Genomic DNA, 21,822 nt, shown 5'->3' with positions numbered 1-21,822 from the left:
CATCGCTGGGGGTAATTCTTTAAAGACTCCGATCGTTTTCCCATCTAATTGCAAAGATGAATAATAAGAATTTTGCAGAATATCATTTCTAAGATTTCTCTCAGTAAAGTATATCACAACATCCCTTGGTAGTTGCCTTTGTGATGCAATACGTGAGTTAACTCTGTAAATTTTGTCAATCCTTGCAAAAATCTCAGAAGAATTCTGGATCTTCAATAACGTGGCCAGAGCATCAGCACAAACTTTTCTTAAGTCCTCTCTAGGGTTTTCTCTGATACCCCTCAGTCTAACAGCGTACTCCATAGATCTGAATTGCATCATGATAATCTCCTTATCCATCCTCTGCATATTCCCCTCCATTTCAACAAATTTCAAATCTGTTTCCTTCGTTTTAGTTTCCAAATCCAAAGCCAGATGATTAACTTTGCTGTCCACCTTAAGAACAACTTCTGACAGACCTGTAGCTAAAGTGTGTAATTTTTTATCAAGTTGATCATGTTTTTTAATGGTATCCTGAACCATTTCTTTAACCTCCTTAATTTCTTTGCGTAAAAAAGCATTTTCTTCCCTTATAAAGTCCTTGAAATCCTGATAATTTATTGTGGCACCTGGTGAAGCTTTTTTTTCCGTTGCCATAATTAATAATTCTTACAACCGCCTCTAGCTGTCACCATTCAATTAACTTTCGTTTTCCTTAGGTATTCAGCTGTAAATTAATACTTGCAAATGTTTCTTTCTAAGTTGCTCGAAATTAAAACTTTGACATTTAAGCAGTTCAGGTTATGTAAACTGGCTTAAAGATTGTTAATAGTTAGGGTTGTTTCAGCCGTTCCGCCTTTATTGCCCCGGCTATCAGCAGGTAATTAGCTTTCGTTTTCTGTAGGTTTTCAACTATAAATCAACGCCATTTTGAATCCTTTGTTCTAAGCCCACGCCTCTCGAACTCAGCAGTAGTGTTCTTTTTAAAGAGATTTCTTTTTTTTTTTTTTTTCTTCCCCCAATTAAAACTTAAAATACTTGCAAAAGTCTTGCTTCCTTCTTGGGATGTTAAGATGTTAAGATGTTAAGGCTGTTCCCGGCGACTGGTTCTGCTTTTTTAGCAGAGGTTATCAAAAAGGCAGGAGAATACAACAACTGCGAAGGGGGGCAAACCTCGTCAGACTCCGGACTCCGGAGGGTACACAAGGGCTCAACCCAGCAGCTGAATCTCTCCCTCATAAATTCCAAGAATTTACGAGTGTCCGAGGTGTTAAAGATCGTAAAAAAACACCTCTAACTGTCTCTTGATCTGACAGGCTAAAAAAAAGCCTGCCATCGGCACCGGGAACAAACCGGAAGCCAGTTGTTAAGTGAGTTTTGATTCACTTTTACGACCTTTCTTGCCCCAGCTGTTAAGCGAATTGCTGCTGTTAGTAAGTGAATCATGCGGTCATTAAGCGAATCCGGCTTCCCAGCTGAACTTGCTCATCAGACAGTCACAAAAGGGGATCCGGTGGCCCTAAAGAGATTGCAGCTGTCATAACAAAAGATCTTATCTTTGTCTCTGGCCGGTGGAGGAGTGATCTGGGAGTAGGGGATTTAGTCATCACACCCCTGGCATGGTCAGATCACTCACTTCTCCTGCTCAACTTTCCAGCCGCTACTCCCCACCGTGGGGAGGCGGAACCGGAATGTCCAAGATGGTTCCGCCCCAGGCGCCTGATGGAACCTGACAGATTCCAGACGGAGCTTGGGCCATTTCCTTGGGCCCCTTGGTTCACCGAGGAGCTGAGGGTGATGAAGTGCCGCAAGAGATGCCTAGAGAGCAGATGGAGAACGTCACGCTCTGAATCTGACCGAACACAGGTGAGAGCCCATTTACGGACTTACCTTGTGGCGTTAAGAGTGGCCAAGCGTCAGTATTGTGCCACTCTTGTTGCATCCACAGATAACCGCCCTGCCGCCCTGTTTAGGGTGACCCGCTCCCTCCTTTCACAGAGGCCGCGGCAAGCCCCTTTGCAGGGTAGAGCAGAGGAATTTGGGGAGTATCTGCAGGACAAAATCGCTCAGACTCGAAGCGAGTTGGTCCCTACTAGTGGTCTGGAGGGGACGTCGGAGGTGGGTCTTGAGGTTCCATTCTGGGAGGAGTTTGACTCTGTTACTTCCGACGATATGGACAGGTTGCGTAGGCGACTGCGAGCCACCACATGTTCACTGGACCCGTGTCCCTCCTGGCTTGTACTGGCATCCTGGGAGGTCACACGAGGCTGGCTCCAGGAGTTAGTCAATGCTTCTTTGAGTGAAGGGTTCTTGCCGGCCATCCTGAAAGAGGCGGTGGTGAGGCCCCTCCTCAAGAAGCCTTCCCTGGACCCAGCTTTGTTAGCCAACTACCGTCCTGTCTCCAACCTTTGCTTGTGACGTCCCTTCTCTGTGATGGGCCCGACCCTCTGGAATGACCTTCCCCCTGATATTAGAACAACCACGGACCTCCGCTCCTTCCGTAAGAAGCTCAAAACCCACCTATTTAATCTAGCCGGCTTGGCCTAATTCCAGCTCTCCCACCTCAGCCTGTATTTTTAAATTTTGGTCTTAGGCTAAGTTTTTAATTTTTATAAATTTGTACAGGGGTTTAATGTTTAATTCGATTTTAACTATATTTATGATTATTTGTAAGGTTTTTAATTTGGTACCTGTACACCGCCCCGAGTCCCTTCGGGGAGAGGGGGTGGTCTAGAAGTCTAATAAACTTAAACTTAACCTAAACATAACTACGAGTCGGTTGCCAGTTTTGATCTTGCGACATTGGAAATGCTGTGACGGTTGTAAGTGCGAAACACATTTGAGAAAAGACTTTTAAATAGAAATATTTTTCTTCATACTGTGACCTTTCTTGGCATGGTCGTTAAGTGAATCGCATGGTCGTTAAGTGATTCTTAAATGATTCTGGTTGCTAAAGGGAATTATGGGACCTGGAGATACTCCGACTGTCATAAATATGAGTCAGTGGCTAAGGGTCTGAATTTTGGTCACGTGACCACGGGGATGTGACGGTTGTTAAGTATGAAACACTGTTCCAAGTCTCTTTTTCCTGTGCTGTCGTAACTTCAAACAGTGGCTAAACAAACTGTTGTAAGGCAAGGTTCACTTAACAACGATTGCAAGAAAGATGGTAAACTGGGCCCAAACTCATATAACAACTGTCTCATTTAGCAAGAGAAATGTAGGCCTCCATTTTGGTCATAAATCGAGGACTCCCTGCTGTGACTCAAGAATGCTTCTGGATTCCTCAACTTACGACCAAAATTTTGGTTGCTAAGTGAAACCTTGGTTCAGAATGTTTTGTCTTGTTTTGTAACCTCGGCTGCCACTGTTGTCAAGCAAATATAGCTTCCCCCTTTTTGACTTTGTTGGCGAGAGTCTGTTGCTGAGCGAGACAGTCATTAAGTGAGTTTCGTCTCCTTGTATGACCTTTCTGATCGCCTATTAAGTGAATTGCTGTGGTTCCTCAGTTGTTAAATGAATCACGCTTCCCCATGGACTTTGCTTATCAGACGGTCACAAAAGTGGATCAGGTCGTGTCACCAGGGACACTGCAGCCGTCATAAGTACGAATTGGTTGCCAATCGTCTGAATTTCGATCTGATCATGAGGATGCTACAACCGTTGTTAAGTGTGACAAACGGTCGTAAGACTTTTACAAGTGCCGTTGCAACTTGGAACGGTCAGTGAGTGAACTACCTGTATTTTTCCAGCTCCTTTGCCCCAAAACAGAGTGGGAAAAATACAGCGAGTTCACTTACTGACTGTTCCAAGTTACAACGGCATGGAAAAAAGGGTCTTTAGCTCCAGCAAAAGAGGCTTCTCAGGCTCCTGGCTCAGAACGTTCAGGCACCCTTGGACTCAACCTTCATTTAGTGACCGTTCCAAGTTACAACCTCCCTGAAAAATGTGACATAGAACGAGTCTTCACTCTTGACGTCTCCGGAGTTCCCATATGCCTTAGTTTACATGGTCACCTTCCTAACTAGCTTCTGACAAGGTCATTCAACGCAGCAAGCCTGATTCACTTAACGACCACACAATTCACTTAACAGCTGTGGGCAAAACAGATTGTCTAAAGGAGCCTAATTGGAATGAACCACCGGTTTACAGTGTGAATTATCTTCTCCCTTGCGGTCGTATGTCTGGCTTAGCGATGGGGAATGCAGTTATAACCTGAGGACTAGCCGTAACGGTGTCCCACAGATTTGAATCTGGGGTGAGGCCCTCTCCTTGTTCTGTCATCATCTTATCTCCATCAACTTTGCCTTCAAAGGAAGGTCTCCTCGTCTTTGGCCAGGGGGTTTGGCCCCATCATAACGTGGAATAGTCACTAAGGCAGTGGCCCTAACGTGAGGACCATTTCCCCAGGTGTCCTCTCTCTCGCGTCCTGTCCAAGACTGATGTCCTTTTCCTCAACCGTCATCCTCCTTTCCTGACCCCCCCTCCCCAAATAAGAGTTGTGGGGGACATCAAGAGATGGGTTGACCTTCAATGGTCCACAGGTCTTGGCCTGGTCCTTCAAAACCCACTTGAGATGTTGGGTTCTTTGGAGAACATTGGTATGAACCTCGTGTCCCACCAGGTTTCATGGAAGACCAAGCGGGGGGGCCAGTGGACCAACCTGGTCAAGGTCCCTCATGAGTCTTCTGAGGTGGAAACATCTCACCTCTTGTCTTCTTCACAGAGGTCCACCAGGTCTCCATGGAAAAGCTCAAACCCCCTGAAGATCCTTCCTACTCCAGCCTTCCAGAAGTGGATCAGAGTGTGGCCTCAACAGGTGAGGGAAGAAGGCTTCCTCCAGTGTCCCATCCTTCCATCCGTCTTCTGGGTTGGGTATCTTTGGGTGGGGAAGAGAAGGAGTTGGGGTGTCCTACCACACAACGTCCTGTGTGTGAAGTTGGTTTTGTGTACGTGGAGTATTGGGCTGAGGAAGCATCTTGGGGCTTAGTCCATGCAACTCATTGGCTCCACTGAGTAGAAGACATGAGAGGCACCATCAACTTCTCCTCCTCTTTCTACCCTCTTTTCCATCATCTCTATCCATCTTCTCCTTCTTTTTCTCCTTCTCCTCTTCTCCACCCATCCATCCTTCTTCTCCTTCCTTTGACCTTGTCCATCCATCTTCTCCTTCATCTTTTCCATCCATCCTTCTTCTTTTTATCCTTTTTCTCCGTCTCCTTCTTCTTCCCTTAACTTTCTCCATCCATATTCTTCATCTTTTCCATCCATCACCCATCAATCCATCCATCTTCTTTTTCTCCATCTCCCTTTGACCTTCTCCATCCATCTTCTCCTTTTTCCTTCTCTCTACATCTCCTCCTGTTCCACCCTCTTCCTCGTCCTTCCTCTCTCCCTTCAAACACAGACAGCCATTTCTGTCCTTCAAAGCAATGGATTTTTGGAGGATCTGCTGATCATTTGGGGGTGGTTTTTTTTGGCTTGGAAGGCCACCAGGATAGAACCATCCTACCATGATGTCTTCCTGCTAAATATTTAAAAGAATGTTTTGTAGTGTTGTAAATCTATTTTTGTCTGTTTCTTCTGCAGTTCCTCCTGCCTTTGAGGACGCTGTCCCTCCTACTAAGGAGCTGCTGATGGGATTTGAACCCTCGGTGGACCAAGACATGCTTCCTCAGGGAGGACCTCAAGCAGGTGAGCTGAGTGAGGAGCAGCCAGCCAGAACTGGGATACTTCCTTGACCCTTGTTGCAGCTGCTGGATGCAGGAATAGACTTCCTTGGATGGAAGAATTTTGGGCTGGGTTTTATTCCAATTTTATTTTAAATCATATTTTATCCAATTATATTTTAAATTGCCTTTATCAATTTTTTTGTAATAAATTGTTTCTGGAACTCTGCACTTTGATATGGCCCAAGGATTAATAAATAAATAAATCAACTAAATTAAAAGAATGGGAAAAGGGTTTATAAGCTGCCCCATTCATTCATTCGCTCGCTCACTCATTCACTCACCCACCCACCCACCCATCTTGGGAGTGGGGTTTGCAAGGAGGAGGAGGAGGAAGACAAGGGTCCTTGGTGCTCTCTGAGCTTGGCTAATTTTTGCATACCTTTCATGACCCAGCTGGGGAATGTCATCAGTGCTAGAAAAGAGGGGGGCTTGTAGAGAGGAAGAGGAGGAAGACTGTGGGGTCCTTGATGCTCTTTGAGCTTGGTTGTTTTCTTGCAGACGTTTCACGACCCAACTAGGTAACATCATCAGTGCCACCGGTAGAAGGGAGTGGGCTGTGTGGAGTAACCTCCTTACCACCTTCCCAACTCCAATGCATATTACAGACGGAGCAGACCTCTTCAATATCTGGTCAGCTGGTTGTCCAAAATGACACCAGGGTCTCCTTGGGTGAGGGTGGGGTGGGGCTCATCTAGAAGACCTCTAAAGTCCCTTCCAACTCTGGGATTCTGTTATCTCTCCAATGATGCGCCTCTTCTGGTTTGAACCTGGATGGCAGCCATCCATTCCTCTTTCCAGATTTCTGGAGGACTTCCAATGGACAGGACGGAGTGGCTTCATGGTGGTGGCGCGTCACTTACCATAGATGGTTTGGAAAGTGGAGAACTGTGGATCCCTCAAGAACATCTGATCGGCTTCAACTCTTTCTTTCTCCAAAACAGGCTTCCTGGAGCCCCCGGTGTCGAAAGAACTAAAATCAGAAGACGAAGATATCATTGTCCTCACCACCAACAGTTGTCCCACGCTGGAGAAACCAGAAGAAGGGAGCCAGTTCCTCCACACGGCGAAGGAGAAGGACGGTTTTCTTGGCCAACAGCCAACGGCCATCAACCTTCCGACCGAAAAAACAGAGGAGGCCCAGCCGTCACTTCCCTTTCCCGCTCGAGAAGAAGAGAGTCCACGTCCCGTCTTCAACACAGAAGATCTGCGTCGACCAGCGCCAACCGAACCTGGAGAGCTCCTTCCGTGTCCTGCAGGTAAGGAGAATGTTGAGGAAAGCCAAATCAAAGCTTGTGACGTGCTGTCATCTTCTCTCATTCTAAGTCAGAGGACAGCCACCTGCAGCTCTAGAGCCGCATGTGGCTCTTTCAGCCATCTGCTGCAGCTCACTTTTGCCGATCGGCTCCACGGTTGATAGGGCTTTCGGTTAGGTCAGGTAGAGGAAAAAAGATGCTGCGCTAGGAGGAGACTCTATGGTGGGAGAACCGGACTTCCGGTCAGCAGAGGAAAAAGGACGCCGTGCTAGGAGGAGACTCTATGGTTGAGGGCGGGGGGACGGGGGATGGGGGACAGGACCAGACTTCCCGTTGGCTCCAGAATTGAATAGGGAGCTTCTGATTAGGATATTTGTGGCTTTTGGGGTGTTTAAGGTTCTAAGTCAGGGGTGTCCAAACTTGGCAACTTTAAGACTTGTGGACTTCAACTCCTAGAATTCCCCAGCCAGCTCTGCTGGCTGGGGAATTCTGGGAGTTGAAGTCCACAAGTCTTAAAGTTGCCAAGTTTGGACACCCCTGTTCTAAGTCAACCCCTTTTCTTCCTCTTCTCTAAGCCTGAATCTCCTCTCTCAGGAGTGCTCTTAATGGATTTTGAGTTGGGGGCTGGACAGGGGTGAAATGCTACTGGTTTCGGAGAACTGGTAGTAAAAAATACTTTAAAAAGCAAAAAAACCCCACCCCACATTCAGACAATCGCATGTCGCACAGCCGATCTTCAGAACTTTTTTTTTTTCCAAACTTTTTAAGCATTTTTTTTTTTACTACAGGTTTTCTGGAAACGCAGGGATGGGGTGGGATGGGGGGGGTCTGATTTTTGCTCCCAGGAAGCTTCCCTGAAGTCTGCTGGGCCACAAATGGTTGAAGGGTGCTGAGAAAGGAAGGAAGGAAGGGAAAGAAAGAAGGGAGAAAGAAAGAAAAAGAAAGGGGCGGAGGGAGAGAGAAAAAAAAAGGAGAGGAAGGAGGGACTACAAGACTGGCCCTAGAAGCAGCTTCAGAGGATAATCCAGGCCTGGAAGGTCATCTAGTCCAACCCTGCTCCAGCAGGACATTTTTAAAGTGAGTTTCTGTTTTTTTGAGCCCCCAGTTATGACTAGCTACGCCCACTCAGTCACATGACCCACCAAGCCACACCCACAGAACCGGCAGTAAAAAAAAATTAAGATTTCACCACTGGGGCTGGAGAACTTCTACAAGAAGGGCTCCCAGGTCATATTTGGGAGACCGATCAGAAGAGCAACATCTGAGTATTCTCTTGGCTTCCTAAGTTGTCCCAATGCCCTGATGCTCAGCACCAGAACGTCTTGAGTTGGAGGTAACGGTGTGGTGTTCCTTGACGTTCTCCAGTTTTGTTGGGACTGGACTAACTGGCTAAAGAGATCCTCAGTTCCTCCACAGAAATTCTTGGAAAGGATTCTTTGAAGCCCAGAAGTTCTGGAGACGGTTCTTCCAGCACCTCTGGAGAACATCTCTTTGGGCAAGACCACCTTGAGTTTGACCACAGGACCATCAAGCTTCCGGCCATTGGAGAAGGTTCTTGGGTTTGTGGTGCTCACCCTGGTTTTTGTCTTCAGTAGACTCGACGGGGCCTGACGTTGGGGAGAAGCCCCACGTGGATCCTCCAAGGTCCTTGGTTGAAGAGTCCACGTTGGCCAAGGCTCAGGAAATACTTGCCCACCCCGTGGAGCCGACTGCAGAGAAGCTGCCTCCAGAACAAGGGGGTGAGTATCTGTGGAGAAGTAGAAGCTGAACCTTTTCTGAAAGCCTCCCCTTCCTTCTCCATCCTGCAGTTTTCCTCTCTTGGTTGCTGTGGAACCTCAGGTCTTCTTCCCTGGAAGGTGGCTCTTACAACACCTTCACTGCTTTCTCCCTGCCCCTGCTAACGTTGTCCACCGAAACTGGATGTCCTACCTTAGTTGCCCTGAGACCTGTGTCTCACGCAGTTCCAAATACTTTAAAAAGACAAGACAACGCATACAGAACAAAAGCAAGGAGAAAAAAACAACTTTCCTCAATTTCATCAAGCATGTCGTTTGGTTACAAGTTTTTGTGCAACAGATTTTACAATTAAAAATAAAGTCACTGGATATCCATTAAACATAACTAAATATTTTCATTGAGCATTATGTGTTCAAATTACCATTAATATTCTTTCATTTGTGACAGCCCTTATTTCCTTGAATCCATAATTATCTATTAGGTAACAGTAAGTCTTTATAGAATTATGACATCGCCTATCTCTAGAGAGTAAAAACAGAGATTAAAACAAGAGATTCCCATTAATTCATATTGCACATTTATACTTTCAATTAACCATAATGTCATCAATCATCCACAACTCCAAATATAATTTTCCATTGTTAATTATCAATCCATATAGTCGTTAAGTATTTCAATTCATATGTGTATCCATTGTTCATTACATCATCATTAATCCATTTAGTATAGCAGAGATCTTTATAGTATAGAATGATCACTACCTACAGTTATACCTAGAATTTCAAATCATCCCACTCTTATACATTAGGTTCATTATCATTCTTCATATATCGTGTATATAAGTACTCTATTTCATAATAATAATAATAAAAGTTCATAGCAGTAAATATAACTTTCTACTATTGCATAAGAAAACAATTTCATTTCCAGGTTTTTTTATCTAGCCATTGGTAAAACAAATCCCATACTCTATAAAATTGCTCATCCTCTAATTCTCTAATTTCAAATGTAAGCTTACTCATTTCAGCACATTCCATTATTTTCTGAATAATTTCCTCCTGTGTTGGTAATTTCTCATTTTTCCAATTTTTGGCAAATGCAATTCTAGCAGCTATTAAAACATTTATAATCAGATATTTCAAGTCCTTGTTGTATCTTTCCGGTATTATTCCAAATAAGAAAAGTTCTGGTTTTAAGTCTATGTGTTTATGTATCATTTTCTCCAGCCACATGTGGATTTTAGTCCAGTATCTTTTAGCTTCAGTATAAGTCCACCACATGTGGTAGAATGTGCCCGGCGTCTGATGACATTTCCAGCATTTTTCGGATTTATTCTTAGACATTCTTGCTATTCTCGTTGGGGATAAGTGCCACCTGTAAAACATCTTATAGAAATTATCTTTATATGTAGTTGACATTGTCATTTTATAGTTTTGAGTCCACAGTTTTTGCCATTTTTCTAAATCAATCCCATGCCCAAAGTTTTCCCCCCAAGCTAACATAGTTTCTTTGACTTGTTTTTCCTGTAATTTCACCTCTAATAGGTAGGCATAGAATTTTTAAATTACTTTTTCATCGTTACCTGTTAAGATTTTGTCTAGTTCAGTCATTTTATCATAAAAACCTTCCTTTTTTCGATCTTCATTGTATCTAGAATGTATTTGCACGTATGAATACCAATTAACTTCAATACCTTCCTGTTTCAATTCTTGTATAGATTTGAGTTCACCCTCTGTATTTAATAATTCAGAGTATCTAACTGTTTGTTTCTTTTTATATATTATTGAATATGAAAAAGCTTCAATGGTTGATATCCAGACTGGAGTTTTTAAGTAATGCAACCTCTTAACCTTCTCCCAGTTTAATAACAAAGCCTCTCTTATATAATGTCTTCTAAAATAACCATGTGCTTTAGTTCCCTTATACCATAAAAATGCATGCCATCCCAACAACAAGTCATGACCCTCTAAGTCCAAAAGCCTAACATTTCTTAACGTTATCCATTCCTTGAGCCACATCAGACTAGTTGCCTGATAATATAGCTCCCAGTCAGGTAGGCCCAACCCTCCTCTTAATTTAGCATCTTGCAGAACTTTGCGTTATATTCTTGCTTTTCCCCCCTGCCATATAAATTTCGATACCATTTCATTTAGATCTTCAAAATAGTCTTTCCCCAACCTAATTGGGATTGTCTGGAATACTGTAAGTATAGTATTCTAGGTAAAATGTTCATTTTAATTGTTGAGATTCTCCCAGTCATTGATAGTTGAAGATTTTCCCATTTCACCAAATCTGTTGCAATTTGTGGTTTCAGTCTAAGATAATTGTCTTCTTTAAGTGTACTGCATCTAGCTGTTAAAGAAATCCCCAAATATTTAACCTTATTTGTAATTTGCATTTCCAAAATTTCCACCAATTCTTCTTTTTGTTTTGAAGGTATATTTTTGGTCAAAATCTTTTTTTTAATCTTTATTTATTTTCAAGCCTGCCACTTTTCCATACTCCTCGATTTTTCCTATCAATTTAGATGCAGATTCAAGTGGCTCCTCAAGAATGAAAACTAAGTCATCTGCAAATGCTTGCAACTTATATTCTTCTTTTTTAATAGTCATTCCCTTTATTTCTTCCTCTTCTCTGATCCTTCTATTTAAGACTTCTAACGTTAAGACAAAAAGTAGCGGTGATAGTGGGCAGCCTTGTCTCGTACCTCTTTTTATTTCAATAGGATCTGTCAGTTCTCCATTTATCATTATCTTCACTGTTTGCTTGTGATATACCATTTGTATAGCTTGAATAAAATTCTTGCCAAAGTTCATTTGTTCCATTTGTTGTATCATAAATAACCAGTTCACATTATCTAAGGCCTTCTGCACATCGAGGAACATCAAAGCCATTTGCTTTTCAGGGTGGGCCTCATAATATTCCAAGGTGTGCAAAATCATTCTTATGTTATCTCTAATTTGTCTCTTTGGTAGAAAACCATTTTGGTCCGGGTGGATAAACCCATTTAAATATTTTTTCAGTCTCTCTGCCAGTATAGATGCAAATAACCTATAGTCTGAGTTCAACAAGGAAATAGGTCTATAGTTCTTAATTTGTGTGTGGCGCGCCTCCTCTTTAGGTAGTAGTGTAATATAGGCTTCCAGCCATGAGTTAGGTATTTTACTTTCAATCATTACTTCGTTCATAACTTCTAACAGGGGAAGAGCCAATGATTCCTCCAGTGTTTTGTAAAATTCCACAGGTAGACCATCCGGTCCCAGGGCCCTCCCATTATTTTGTCTTTTAAGAGCTTCAGTTAACTCCATCATTGTTATTTTACCTTCTAATATAGTTCTAATATCATTTGGTATTTGGGGGAGATTGGCATTTTGTAAGTATTGTTTAACTTCTTCCTCTTTTATATTCTCTTGTTCATACAACTTAGCATAATAGTCCTGTATAATTTTCTTCTTTTTCGCATTTCCATAGTGCATTTGTCCTTGTTCATCTCTTAGTTGTTGTATTTTCTTGGCCTCTCTCTCCTTTCTCAGTTTATATGCCAACCATCTACCTGGTTTGTTTGCATTTTCAAAATAATTCTGTCTAGCTCCTCTAATTTTTTGTGCCAGTTCCTCCTTTTCCAATAAGTCCATTTTGTGTTTAATTGTGTCCATTTTTATTTTAATGTCTTTCTTTTGTGGAAATTTCTGTAGTTCTTTTTCCAGTATTCTATAGTCTTTTTCTAAGTCCTTAGATATTTGTCTTCTCTTTGAATTTCTCATTCTTGTATAGTCTATTATCAAACCTCTAGAAAAGACCTTCATTGTGTCCCAAAGGTTCTGCAAGGACGTATCTTCTTTTTTATTTTCTTTAAAGAAGAAAGTCAATTCTTTTCCCATTTTCTTTACAAAGTCTTTCTCTTTCAATATCATGTTGTTTAGAGTCCATCTAGATCTTGTTCTTTGCGCTCTCCATTTTATTGTCATTGGATTGTGTTCCGCCCAAATGCTTGGTTCAATTTCCATCTCTTGTGCAGTGCCAAATAAATCTGTTGAAGCCCAAATCATATCAATTCTAGAGAATGATAAGTGTCTATTTGAATAGAAGGTATATTGTTTTTTGGTAGGATTTCTTTCTCTCCAGAATCTTTTAAATTTATTTCATCCATCATCCTGAAGAAGGATTTCGGGAGTGTTTTTCTATTTGATTTTATTGTTTTGTGGGTTTTATAATCCATGTTCTGATTTGTAATGCCATTAAAGTCTCCCATCATACAAACATCAGCATAGTCTAAGTCAGAAATTTTCTTGTGAAGTTTTTTTTTATAAAATTCATCCTGTTTTTCATTAGGTGCGTAGATTGCAATTAAAAGTATTTTCCTTGCATTATCCATAATTTCCACCATTAAAATTCTTCCATCTTCATCTGTGGAAATTGGTTTCGCTGGAATTTTATCTTTAATATAAAAGATCACTCCTCTTTTCTTACAGTCCGCCAAGGAAGTAAAATTTTTTCCAAGTTTTGGTTGTACTAATAAGTGACCATTTTTTTGTTGAATGTGTACTTCTTGTAAGCAAATTATGTTTAATTTTAATTTTTCTAATTTATGAAATATTTTCCTTCTTTTGGTTGCAAAATTAAGTCCATTTATATTAATTGAAAGCAGTTTTGTTCCTTCCATCATTATGTTTTATATATAGGATTTATAGCTCTAGTTGATCTTGGTTCCGGTTGTTCTCTAATCTCTACACCCCCTACAGCACCTTTTTCAATATCAATTCCACCCACGGCACCTTCCATTTTCTCAGTTTCAGTTATGGGTATGTCTGACAATTGCACCAGTAATTCTTCTTTTCCAAATTTCTCGGCCTTCCCTCTCAGATGTTCTATGTAGAAGGCTTCTGCTTTTTCAATTGTATCAGTTCTGTATCTTTGTCTTTTCCATAGAAATATTAAACCTTCTGGTATCAGCCATCTATAGTTAACTCCTATTTTGAGTAAAGCTGTGTTCAGGAATTGATATTTTCTTCTCTCTCACTCTTCTTGGAATTTGCTTTAAAATTACAATCTCCTTGCCTTTATATTCCAATTTTCTATCTCTTGTTTTCTGCAATATTTGTAGTTTTAGTGCTTTTTTAGTAAATCTTACATGGACTTCCCTTGGGAAAGAATTTCTCGTTGCATATCTTGTATTTACTCGAAATGTCTCATCTATGCTGTCCAACATCTTCTCTTGAGGTATCTCCAGTACATCTATCAAGATTTCAGATATTATTTGTGGCAAATTTTCTCCTTTCTATTATATTTTGAAATCTTAAGAAGTATTCAGAACGCTCCATCTCCCATCCTATTATTGCACTGCTTTCTGTTTCCATTTCACTCAGTCTGCAGTCAAATTCTTCATCCCTCTTCTCTCTTTGTTCCTCTCTTTCAGCAATTTTTTGCATTCTATCTTCTTGTTTTATTACCCACTGTTGTATGTCTTCTGTCTTTCCCTCTGTTTTATCTGGTTTTTTTTTCTATGTTCCCAATTCGCTGATCCATTGTCTCCATCTTCTTTTCCATATTTTCCGACTTCTTTACAAGTGTATCTAATTTTTCATCAGTGCTTGTTTGAAGTTTTTGTATTGCCTGCATAATTGACTCTAGTGATATAGGCTTCTTTTTTTCCCTGCTGGATCATAGTTTGTATTAGTCTTTGACCTCCTGCCAATGAAGAGGCAGGGGTCGTTGTTGTGGGGTCCACTGGTGTTGTCTTTCTACTCATCTTCCTAATTTATTCTCTCGCTTTTCGTGGTTCAATCCAATTGCAATGAACTGTAAGAGAAAGAAGGGAGAAAGAAAGAGAAAAGAAAGAGAGAAGAGAAAAGAAAGTGTGTAGTGATTAGGTAGAAAAAGTAGGCAGAAAGGTCAGAATTAAGGTAAAAAGAATATTAAAAGTGTGGTAAAAAATAAAGGAAGAAAGGACAAAGAGACAATCTATAAAAATAAGGATGAATATAAGAAGAGGGAGAAAAACGAAAAATCTATATTTCAAAAAGTAAAAAGGGGGACACAAAAAAAATTCAAGGCTTCAAAAAAAAAAGGGTGAAGTGGAACGAACAACAACAAAAAAAGAATCATCACATCCCAGGCAAAGTAATATAAACAATGGCTGCGAAAAACATGAAGAAGATGGTTCATAGTTCCCCCCCCCCCTTCTTGATGTAGAGACCTTTCCAAGGTCACTCCAATTTTCCCTTAAACATTTTCATTCATCATCCAAAATAGGTTTCCAAACACTAAGGATCTGCAATAACCACCTGTGTAAACAACTGTGATTCTTGCTTCTTATCAGGATTCTTTGAAGCCCAGAAGTTCTGGAGACGGTTCTTCCAGCACCTCTGGAGAACATCTCTTTGGGCAAGACCACCTTGAGTTTGACCACAGGACCATCAAGCTTCCGGCCACTGGAGAAAGTTCTTGGGTTTGTGGTGCTCACCCTGGTTTTTGTCTTCAGCAGACTCGACGGGGCCTGACGTTGGGGAGAAGCCCCACGTGGATCCTCCAAGGTCCTTGGTTGAAGAGTCCACGTTGGCCAAGGCTCAAGAAATACCTGCCCACCCCGTGGAGCCGACTGCAGAGAAGCTGCCTTCAGAACAAGGGGGTGAGTATCTGTGGAGAAGTAGAAGCTGAACCTTTTCTGAAAGCCTCCCCTTCCTTCTCCATCCTGCAGCTTTCCTCTCTTGGTTGCTGGGGAACCTCAGGTCTTCTTCCCTGGAAGGTGGCTCTTACAACACCTTCACTGCTTTCTCCCTGCCCCTGCTAACGTTGTCCACCGAAACTGGATGTCCTACCTTAGTTGCCCTGAGACCTGTGTCTCACGCAGTTCCAAATACCTTGTTTTGATCTACCTCTTTCTCTGGGCTTCTGAGGAGCATCAGTCTATTTCCTGAAACCGGACACCTTTGGGTAGTAGGTCCGTTAACGACATTGGCCTGCACTTGGGTGAGAGAGGATGTTCCGTATATTGTCCATCGCTCCCCTTAAATACATCTTCTGAACTCTGGGATGCATTGGGAGATTCAGATATTCCGGGGGACTTCGATGACCTTTTATGGTTGAGTCATAGGTTGTGTGGAAGAACAGGAAAAAGGTTTCTTCCCTTAAGTTGAGACTTCCACTCCTGCAGGAAGAGCCATAGAGTCTTAGGGCTGGAAGAGACCTCGGAGTCTAAGTCCAACCCCTTGTCCGAGGCAGGAGACCTTATATCATCCTGGACAAACAATTGTCCAGTCTACTCCTGTGTACCTATCTGATTTCTAGTTGTATCTCAGACGTCTTAGCTTGCCGGTATGCTGGTCTTCTGAAGTGGAAGCTTTCAAGGTCTGGATCCTGGTTAAAGGGACAACCTAAATCTGGAAAACCTTTTTAGCAAAGTGAAGATGTTCAGCCCTTCATCAAACCTACCACCACTGGATTACAATGTCCATTATCCCCGAGCAGCCACTGAAAGCTATAAAGTTGAGTTATGGAAACTTAAGGACACCTGTTTATTCTGTTAGATCTTTTTATCCCTCTCCTCGCCACTTTCTATACAGCAGGGGTGTCAAACTCAATTTCATTGAGAGCCGCATCAGGACTGTGGTTGTCCTCGGGGGGGGGGGAACAGGTAGACATGGCTGACCGGGTGGGGGCACGCAGTCCACCCGGGCTCCGGTTTTCATTTGGAGAGGGCTGCAGGAGCTGAAAACGGAGCCCGATGTGTGACGTCACGCTGGTCACGCCCACCCTGGCCACACTCGGCCACCCCAAGCTCAAACAAAACCCTGGTGCAGCCCTCAATGAAATCGAGTTTGACACCCCTGCTGTAGAGAGAGTGGTGAGGACAGTGTTTGGGAAGCATTGAGTGGTGCGGTGCTCGGGAGGTGGAGTTCTCACTTCACAATCAGGAGGCTGTGAATTCAATCCTAGGTAGAGACAGCTATTTCTCTCTTTGGGCACGTTGAGAATAAATCTGTTGAATATAACTCCACATTGGTGACAGGAAGGGCATCCGGCCAATAAAAACTCAGCTCCGTTTCAGTTGCCCAGACTCCATCCCGCAAGGGATTATGGGGTCATTAAAAGGGGATGATGAGTGGTTGGGAAGTATTACAGCTTCGGCAGGAAGGCTGAAGACAGAGTGGTGAGGACAGTGGAAAAGATTATTGGTAGTTTACTTCCTTCTGTCCAAGACATATAAGCAATGCTTCAGAATGATTGTTTGGGACGCTATACATCCTCTCCACAACCAGTTTTCCTTGTTACCTTCTGGGAGGGGGTCTTCGTGGATCCGAATCCCAGTTTTGTTTTATATAACATCAACCTGGTGAACTCTCAAGTTTCCTCTTTCCTCTACATATCCAAAATGGACAGATATAATATGTATAATGTGTTTCTAGTATGTGTCTAGGAGTTATGTATGTATATGTGTAGATGTATACATTTTTTGGAGAGCAGGCAACAAATTGCATTTTGCTGGGGCCAGTGCGCTCATCGGGGGAAATAAAATGACAAAAAAGGTTATTCATTGAGGTAGATGTGATGGAGTTGGGTGGTGGCCTAGAGGTAGAGCTCTCGCCTCACAATCAGGAGGCTGTGAGTTCAATCCTAGGTAGAGGCAGATATTTCTCTCTCTGACCACACTGGGAATATATCTGCTGAACAGAATTCTGCACTGGCAACAGGAATGGCATCCGGCCATTAAAACATTAGCTCCACTCAGTTGCCCAGACTCCACCCCCACAAGGGATTATGGGGTCGTTAAAAGGAGATGATGAATGGTTGGGAAGCGTTACAGCTTCGGACAGGAAGGCTGAACATAGAGTGGTGAGGACAGTGAAGATGATTGAGGTAGATGTAAGAAATCTTCAGAAAATCTGATCCTTGACGGGTGATCTAGCTTAAACCCCTCCCCTCCCAAAATGATCCAGTCTAAGTAGACGTTGCCTGCAGTGTAAACATTTGGAGACATGATTCTTGGTTCTTGGTGGGTTCTGTCCTTCAGTGACCTTCCTGTATTCCAGGTGGACCTCCCGCCCAAATAAGACACGCTCACAAACCCGGTGACCACCGCAGGTTTGGCAGAGCGAAACCCCTCCAGATGTCTCTGGCAGATGCTCCAGAAGACCAACTTGCAGGTTCTCCAACCATGAAGAGTCACAGCCCTAGAGGTGGGGACTCATTTTTCGTGGCTGACTTTGGCTCCACCGGTGGAACTTCTCCCCGTGGCAAGAGATCTCCGAGGAAGGGAGCTGGCCAGGGTTTTGAAGTTGCAGAAGGTTCAAGGGAGGTGTTGCAAGAGGGATGGGACCTCGACGCGTCGGCCGCCTTGAAGAAGAAGAAGAAGAAAGCAAAGCAGAAGAAAGGGCAGCAGCCACGGGGAGCGGAAACGTGGGAGGACAACTCAAAGAAGTTAAGAAGCCCGCCGGCTGCTGGCGGACCTCCAAAGGTTCTCCAGGAAAGTCCTCAAGAGGTCTTGTGGGCCTCCACAGAAGTTCTCGGAAAGGAGAAGCTCAGGAAAGGAGGACAACAACTGGAAGGACAACATCTTCCATACCTTCCTCCTGTGAAGATTGAAGAACTTTCCAAACTTTCATTGGATCCCAGACCAGGAGAATTGAGCCAAGCCAAATTGGCTGTGGACGACAGCTCGGCATGGCAGCCTAAAAGTGCAATGAAAGAACTTTCTGACGAGCTTCCGAAGCACCACCTTGAACAGAAGAAGACGTCAAGTCCAACTTCTCCTCCTCCTGGTCCTGAAGAAGTAGGTCCCTTTGAGAAAAGGGCACAGCTGGGGCCTCCGACTCCGAAGAACTCAAACGTTGTCGCCTCAACCTTGGAGACCCACTCTACCATAGGGCAGAAAGTTGAGGTCCAGTCTCTAGATCCCGGGGTTGCCTGCGAGAAGGTTGCTCCAGAGTTTCCTTGTCTTGAAAGGAACGAAGAGTTGGTGGAGGCACCCAAAAAACTCGAGAAGGTCTTAAAGAAGGACAAGGAAGATGTGACTCTACCAGCTGAACCAAAACTGGCCGGACCAACCCAAGAAGGGACTTCTTCTCTTCATCAAAACAGAGAAGACGGCACAGATGTCTCAGAGATCCCGAAAGAAAGACCACAGAGCCAAAGATCTGATTTTAATTCTGCCAAAACTCCATTCGTGGTGGAAACCAAGTCAGATCCAGCCCAACCCTTGTTTGCTGCTGAGACCCCTGGTGGTGGCCCAGTGTTTTTCACCAACCCAATGGAAGACTTTTTTGGTGTCCACCCCCCAGAGCATCCAACCAGTCTCAAGTTGAGACACGACCAGCCCAAGAAGAGAGGCAGTGATGGAAAAAGCAAGAAGGCAAAGCATGTCCCAGAGCCGGAGTTGCACGTTGGCTTGAGCAAAGCTTCAACGGCTGTAGACATTGAGGGCCCGGGTGAAATCGGTTGGAAAACCAGGAATCCAGAAGATAATTTTTCCACCTCTCCAGGAGTGAGAGAGAAGCCGAAGAAGAGATCTAGCATGGGGAAGAGCAGAAGATCTGAGGAGAGAAGCTCCTTCAGACAACCATTTTTCTCTCCCGTTGGAGATCATGAGATGTTTGACCAAATCCAACAGAGAACAGATGAACCAAAAGATGGGGTTACTCTTTTAGTTACCAGCCAGCATTTGGATGCTACAGACCGTGTGAAGCAATCAAGTCCTCCTTCCGTCACCTTGAGTGAAAATATCAAAAGTTCTCCAGCTGGACCTGGTCAAAGGGTTGACTTTCCTCCATCAGCGTATCCCTTCATCTTGGAAGCCCCTGGAAAGCAGATGGAAGGCCAGGTTCTCCTGGAATCAATGGTCCAAGGCCAGGAAATGGGCGGGCCGAATCAAAACAAGGGGCCGACTTTGGCGAGCTCCCCTGGAGGAGATCCCACCTTCATGTGGGCCACCAACAAATCCAAGAAGAGAAGCAGTGATGGGAAAAGCAAGACAGCTCACAAAGGTCCCTCAAGAGAACCACCACTGGAGAAGACATTGGATTGGATTGTGTCTTCAAAGAAAAACGATTTAGTTAACAAAGAGTCTCCTGAGAAGAAGAATCAAGGGCTAGAACTTCCAGGTGCCAGCCAAGTACAAGCCCCTGCTGAAAAACCACTGGAAATGATAGGTGTAAAGGAGAAGAAGGTTGACTTTGAACAGCTGTCCCCTTTGGAGGAGAAAGCCAACACTGCCAAAACAGCAGAGGTCCCTAAAACCAAAGAAGCATCATCTAAGGGGCAGGAAGCTAGCCGAGATGAAGCTGGAGAAGTTCTTCCCAAGCCACATGTTGTCCTCCCTCTAGTCCTGGATGAAGTTAAGAAACACGAGACTGACCGGCAAAGTCTCCAAGCTCCTAAGGTCTTGGAGATGAAGGCAAAGCCCTCTGGAGATCATCAAGAAGTTAAGATTGAGGAGGTCCCCACCTCTGATGACACCAAGAAGGAGGACTCAGAACATTTCCTCAAGCATCCAGAACCTACAGACCAGGTTTCTGCCAAGCTCTTCATTGAGGAAACGTTTGGAGGACAAGAGAAAGGAAAGAGTAGACAAGACATGCCTACTTTGGAACAACCTATCCATTTGCTGGGCAGGTTAGACACCGGGACATTCGTAGAAGATGAGAGGAAGATGAAGACCAAAGCATCAACAGCTTCCAGTGAGAATAAAGATGGGGTCCCTGATCTTCCAGATCTTCAAACCCCACTTGCAAAACCCCAAAAGAAGAGTGGTGAGAAGAAAAGTAAGAAGACCTTGATTGTCCCTCAAGAACCTGTGGTTACCCAACCAACTAAGGAAGACATCAACCGTGAACAACCTCATAGGGTTGGTGGGTTGAGCTTCACTGTAGAAGAAGCGGAGATTGTAGATGAAAACAAGAACATCAAGAGCTTCCCTTCTGGACGTCAACTGCATTGGGAAGAGGACCTCACAAATGTCTTTGACCCAGCTGGACCTCTTGACAAAGCCATCTCCAAAACTCGAGGTCCCACCTGTCCGTTTTTAGAACACTTCACCAAGTTGGCCGACGAACCAAGCCAGGAGCAGTTTTTTCTTCCCAAATTCCTACAAGACGCCACGCCAGGGGAGCAGAAGATTCTGGAGGAACTGCAGGAGAACTTGACCAAGCTTGAAGGTCAAGAGGCGGAAGCTTCCCTCGTCATGAAAGCTGGGGATGACATCAGGGAGAAAAGGAAGAAGAACAAGAGGACTCCAGCAGACCGTCTCTTCAAAATGGAAAAGCAAACTGGAGGAATGGACCTTGGAGACAAAAGACAAGGACTTGGCTCACCAGAAATGGTGGCGGAGAAGCTAAAGGTGGCTCCTGAGCTGATGGCTGAAGGCCTCCCTATGGAGACGCAAACTCTTAAGGGATCCGAGAAGGAAGTGTCAGCTCTTCAAACTATAACGACTGTCCTCGGTGATGGAACTTCAGAGCCAGGAGTGTTAGCAGAAGATAGACGAGAAGATGAAGTGAGGCCTTCTGAGTGTCTGGGCAGCTTAGGAAGTACGACAAGGACAGATAAGGTCCTGGAGGATGTCCTTCTGGAGGAAGTGAGAGGAAGTGGCCTCTCCTTTGATCATCTGGTGCCAGAAGACAAGAACTTGGCCAAGATAGGCCTTCTCCTCAAACCAACAAGCAAAGAGGAGACAGGACAACTTGGAGAACTGCAAGATGAGCCAAACTTGAGATCGGAAGCTGGAGAACCACAAACGTCAACTTCTCCCGTGGTCGCTGATCGTGATGACCATGGACCTCTGGGTGAGACCAAGAAAGCAGACCGGGCCAAAGCTCCTCCACTGATGAAAGGCTACATGAGACCCACCAAGTCAAGAGGGTTTCCTCCTCCATCGTCTTTCCCTTCCCTGAAGAATGGAGCTCCAGACCAAGGCAGGAGAAGACCTCCCAAACCCGAAGGCCCTCTTCTCCACAGGCGAGACAAAGGTGTGTGTACGTGCTTGTGGTTATGGCCTGCCAGCCTGTTTGTGCACCCTCCATCCAGCTTGGCGTGTGAGAACGTGCTCCATGTTCGTTGTGTTGGCATGAGCACCTAACCTCGTTGGCATGACCGCGTTCCAGGCTGTCCTAGAGAACCCAGCTTGCTTT

General features: G+C 44.0%; 1 protein-coding gene across 7 annotated transcripts in view; it reads left to right on the top strand.

Annotated features, from left to right (window-relative positions):
- The window catches only part of LOC309381542 (uncharacterized protein), a 137,487-nt gene that overhangs the window by 72,209 nt on the left and 43,456 nt on the right, over positions 1 to 21,822 (top strand). For 5 of the 7 annotated variants that reach the window (XM_081932672.1, XM_081932676.1, XM_081932675.1 and 2 more), the window contains 6 exons: positions 4,706 to 4,798; positions 5,569 to 5,673; positions 6,653 to 6,967; positions 8,557 to 8,703; positions 15,183 to 15,329; positions 17,731 to 21,660. In XM_081932672.1, the coding sequence (XP_081788798.1) occupies positions 4,706 to 4,798; positions 5,569 to 5,673; positions 6,653 to 6,967; positions 8,557 to 8,703; positions 15,183 to 15,329; positions 17,731 to 21,660 (4,737 nt within the window). The remainder of the gene's footprint in view (positions 1 to 4,705; positions 4,799 to 5,568; positions 5,674 to 6,652; positions 6,968 to 8,556; positions 8,704 to 15,182; positions 15,330 to 17,730; positions 21,661 to 21,822) is intronic. The other 2 variants (XM_081932673.1, XM_081932674.1) reach the window with 2 other exon arrangements.

Source organism: Natrix helvetica (genome assembly GCF_964273705.1).
Source record: "Natrix helvetica genome assembly, chromosome: Z".
Lineage (NCBI taxonomy): Eukaryota > Metazoa > Chordata > Lepidosauria > Squamata > Natricidae > Natrix > Natrix helvetica.
This window is presented reverse-complemented; position numbering and strand designations above follow the sequence as displayed.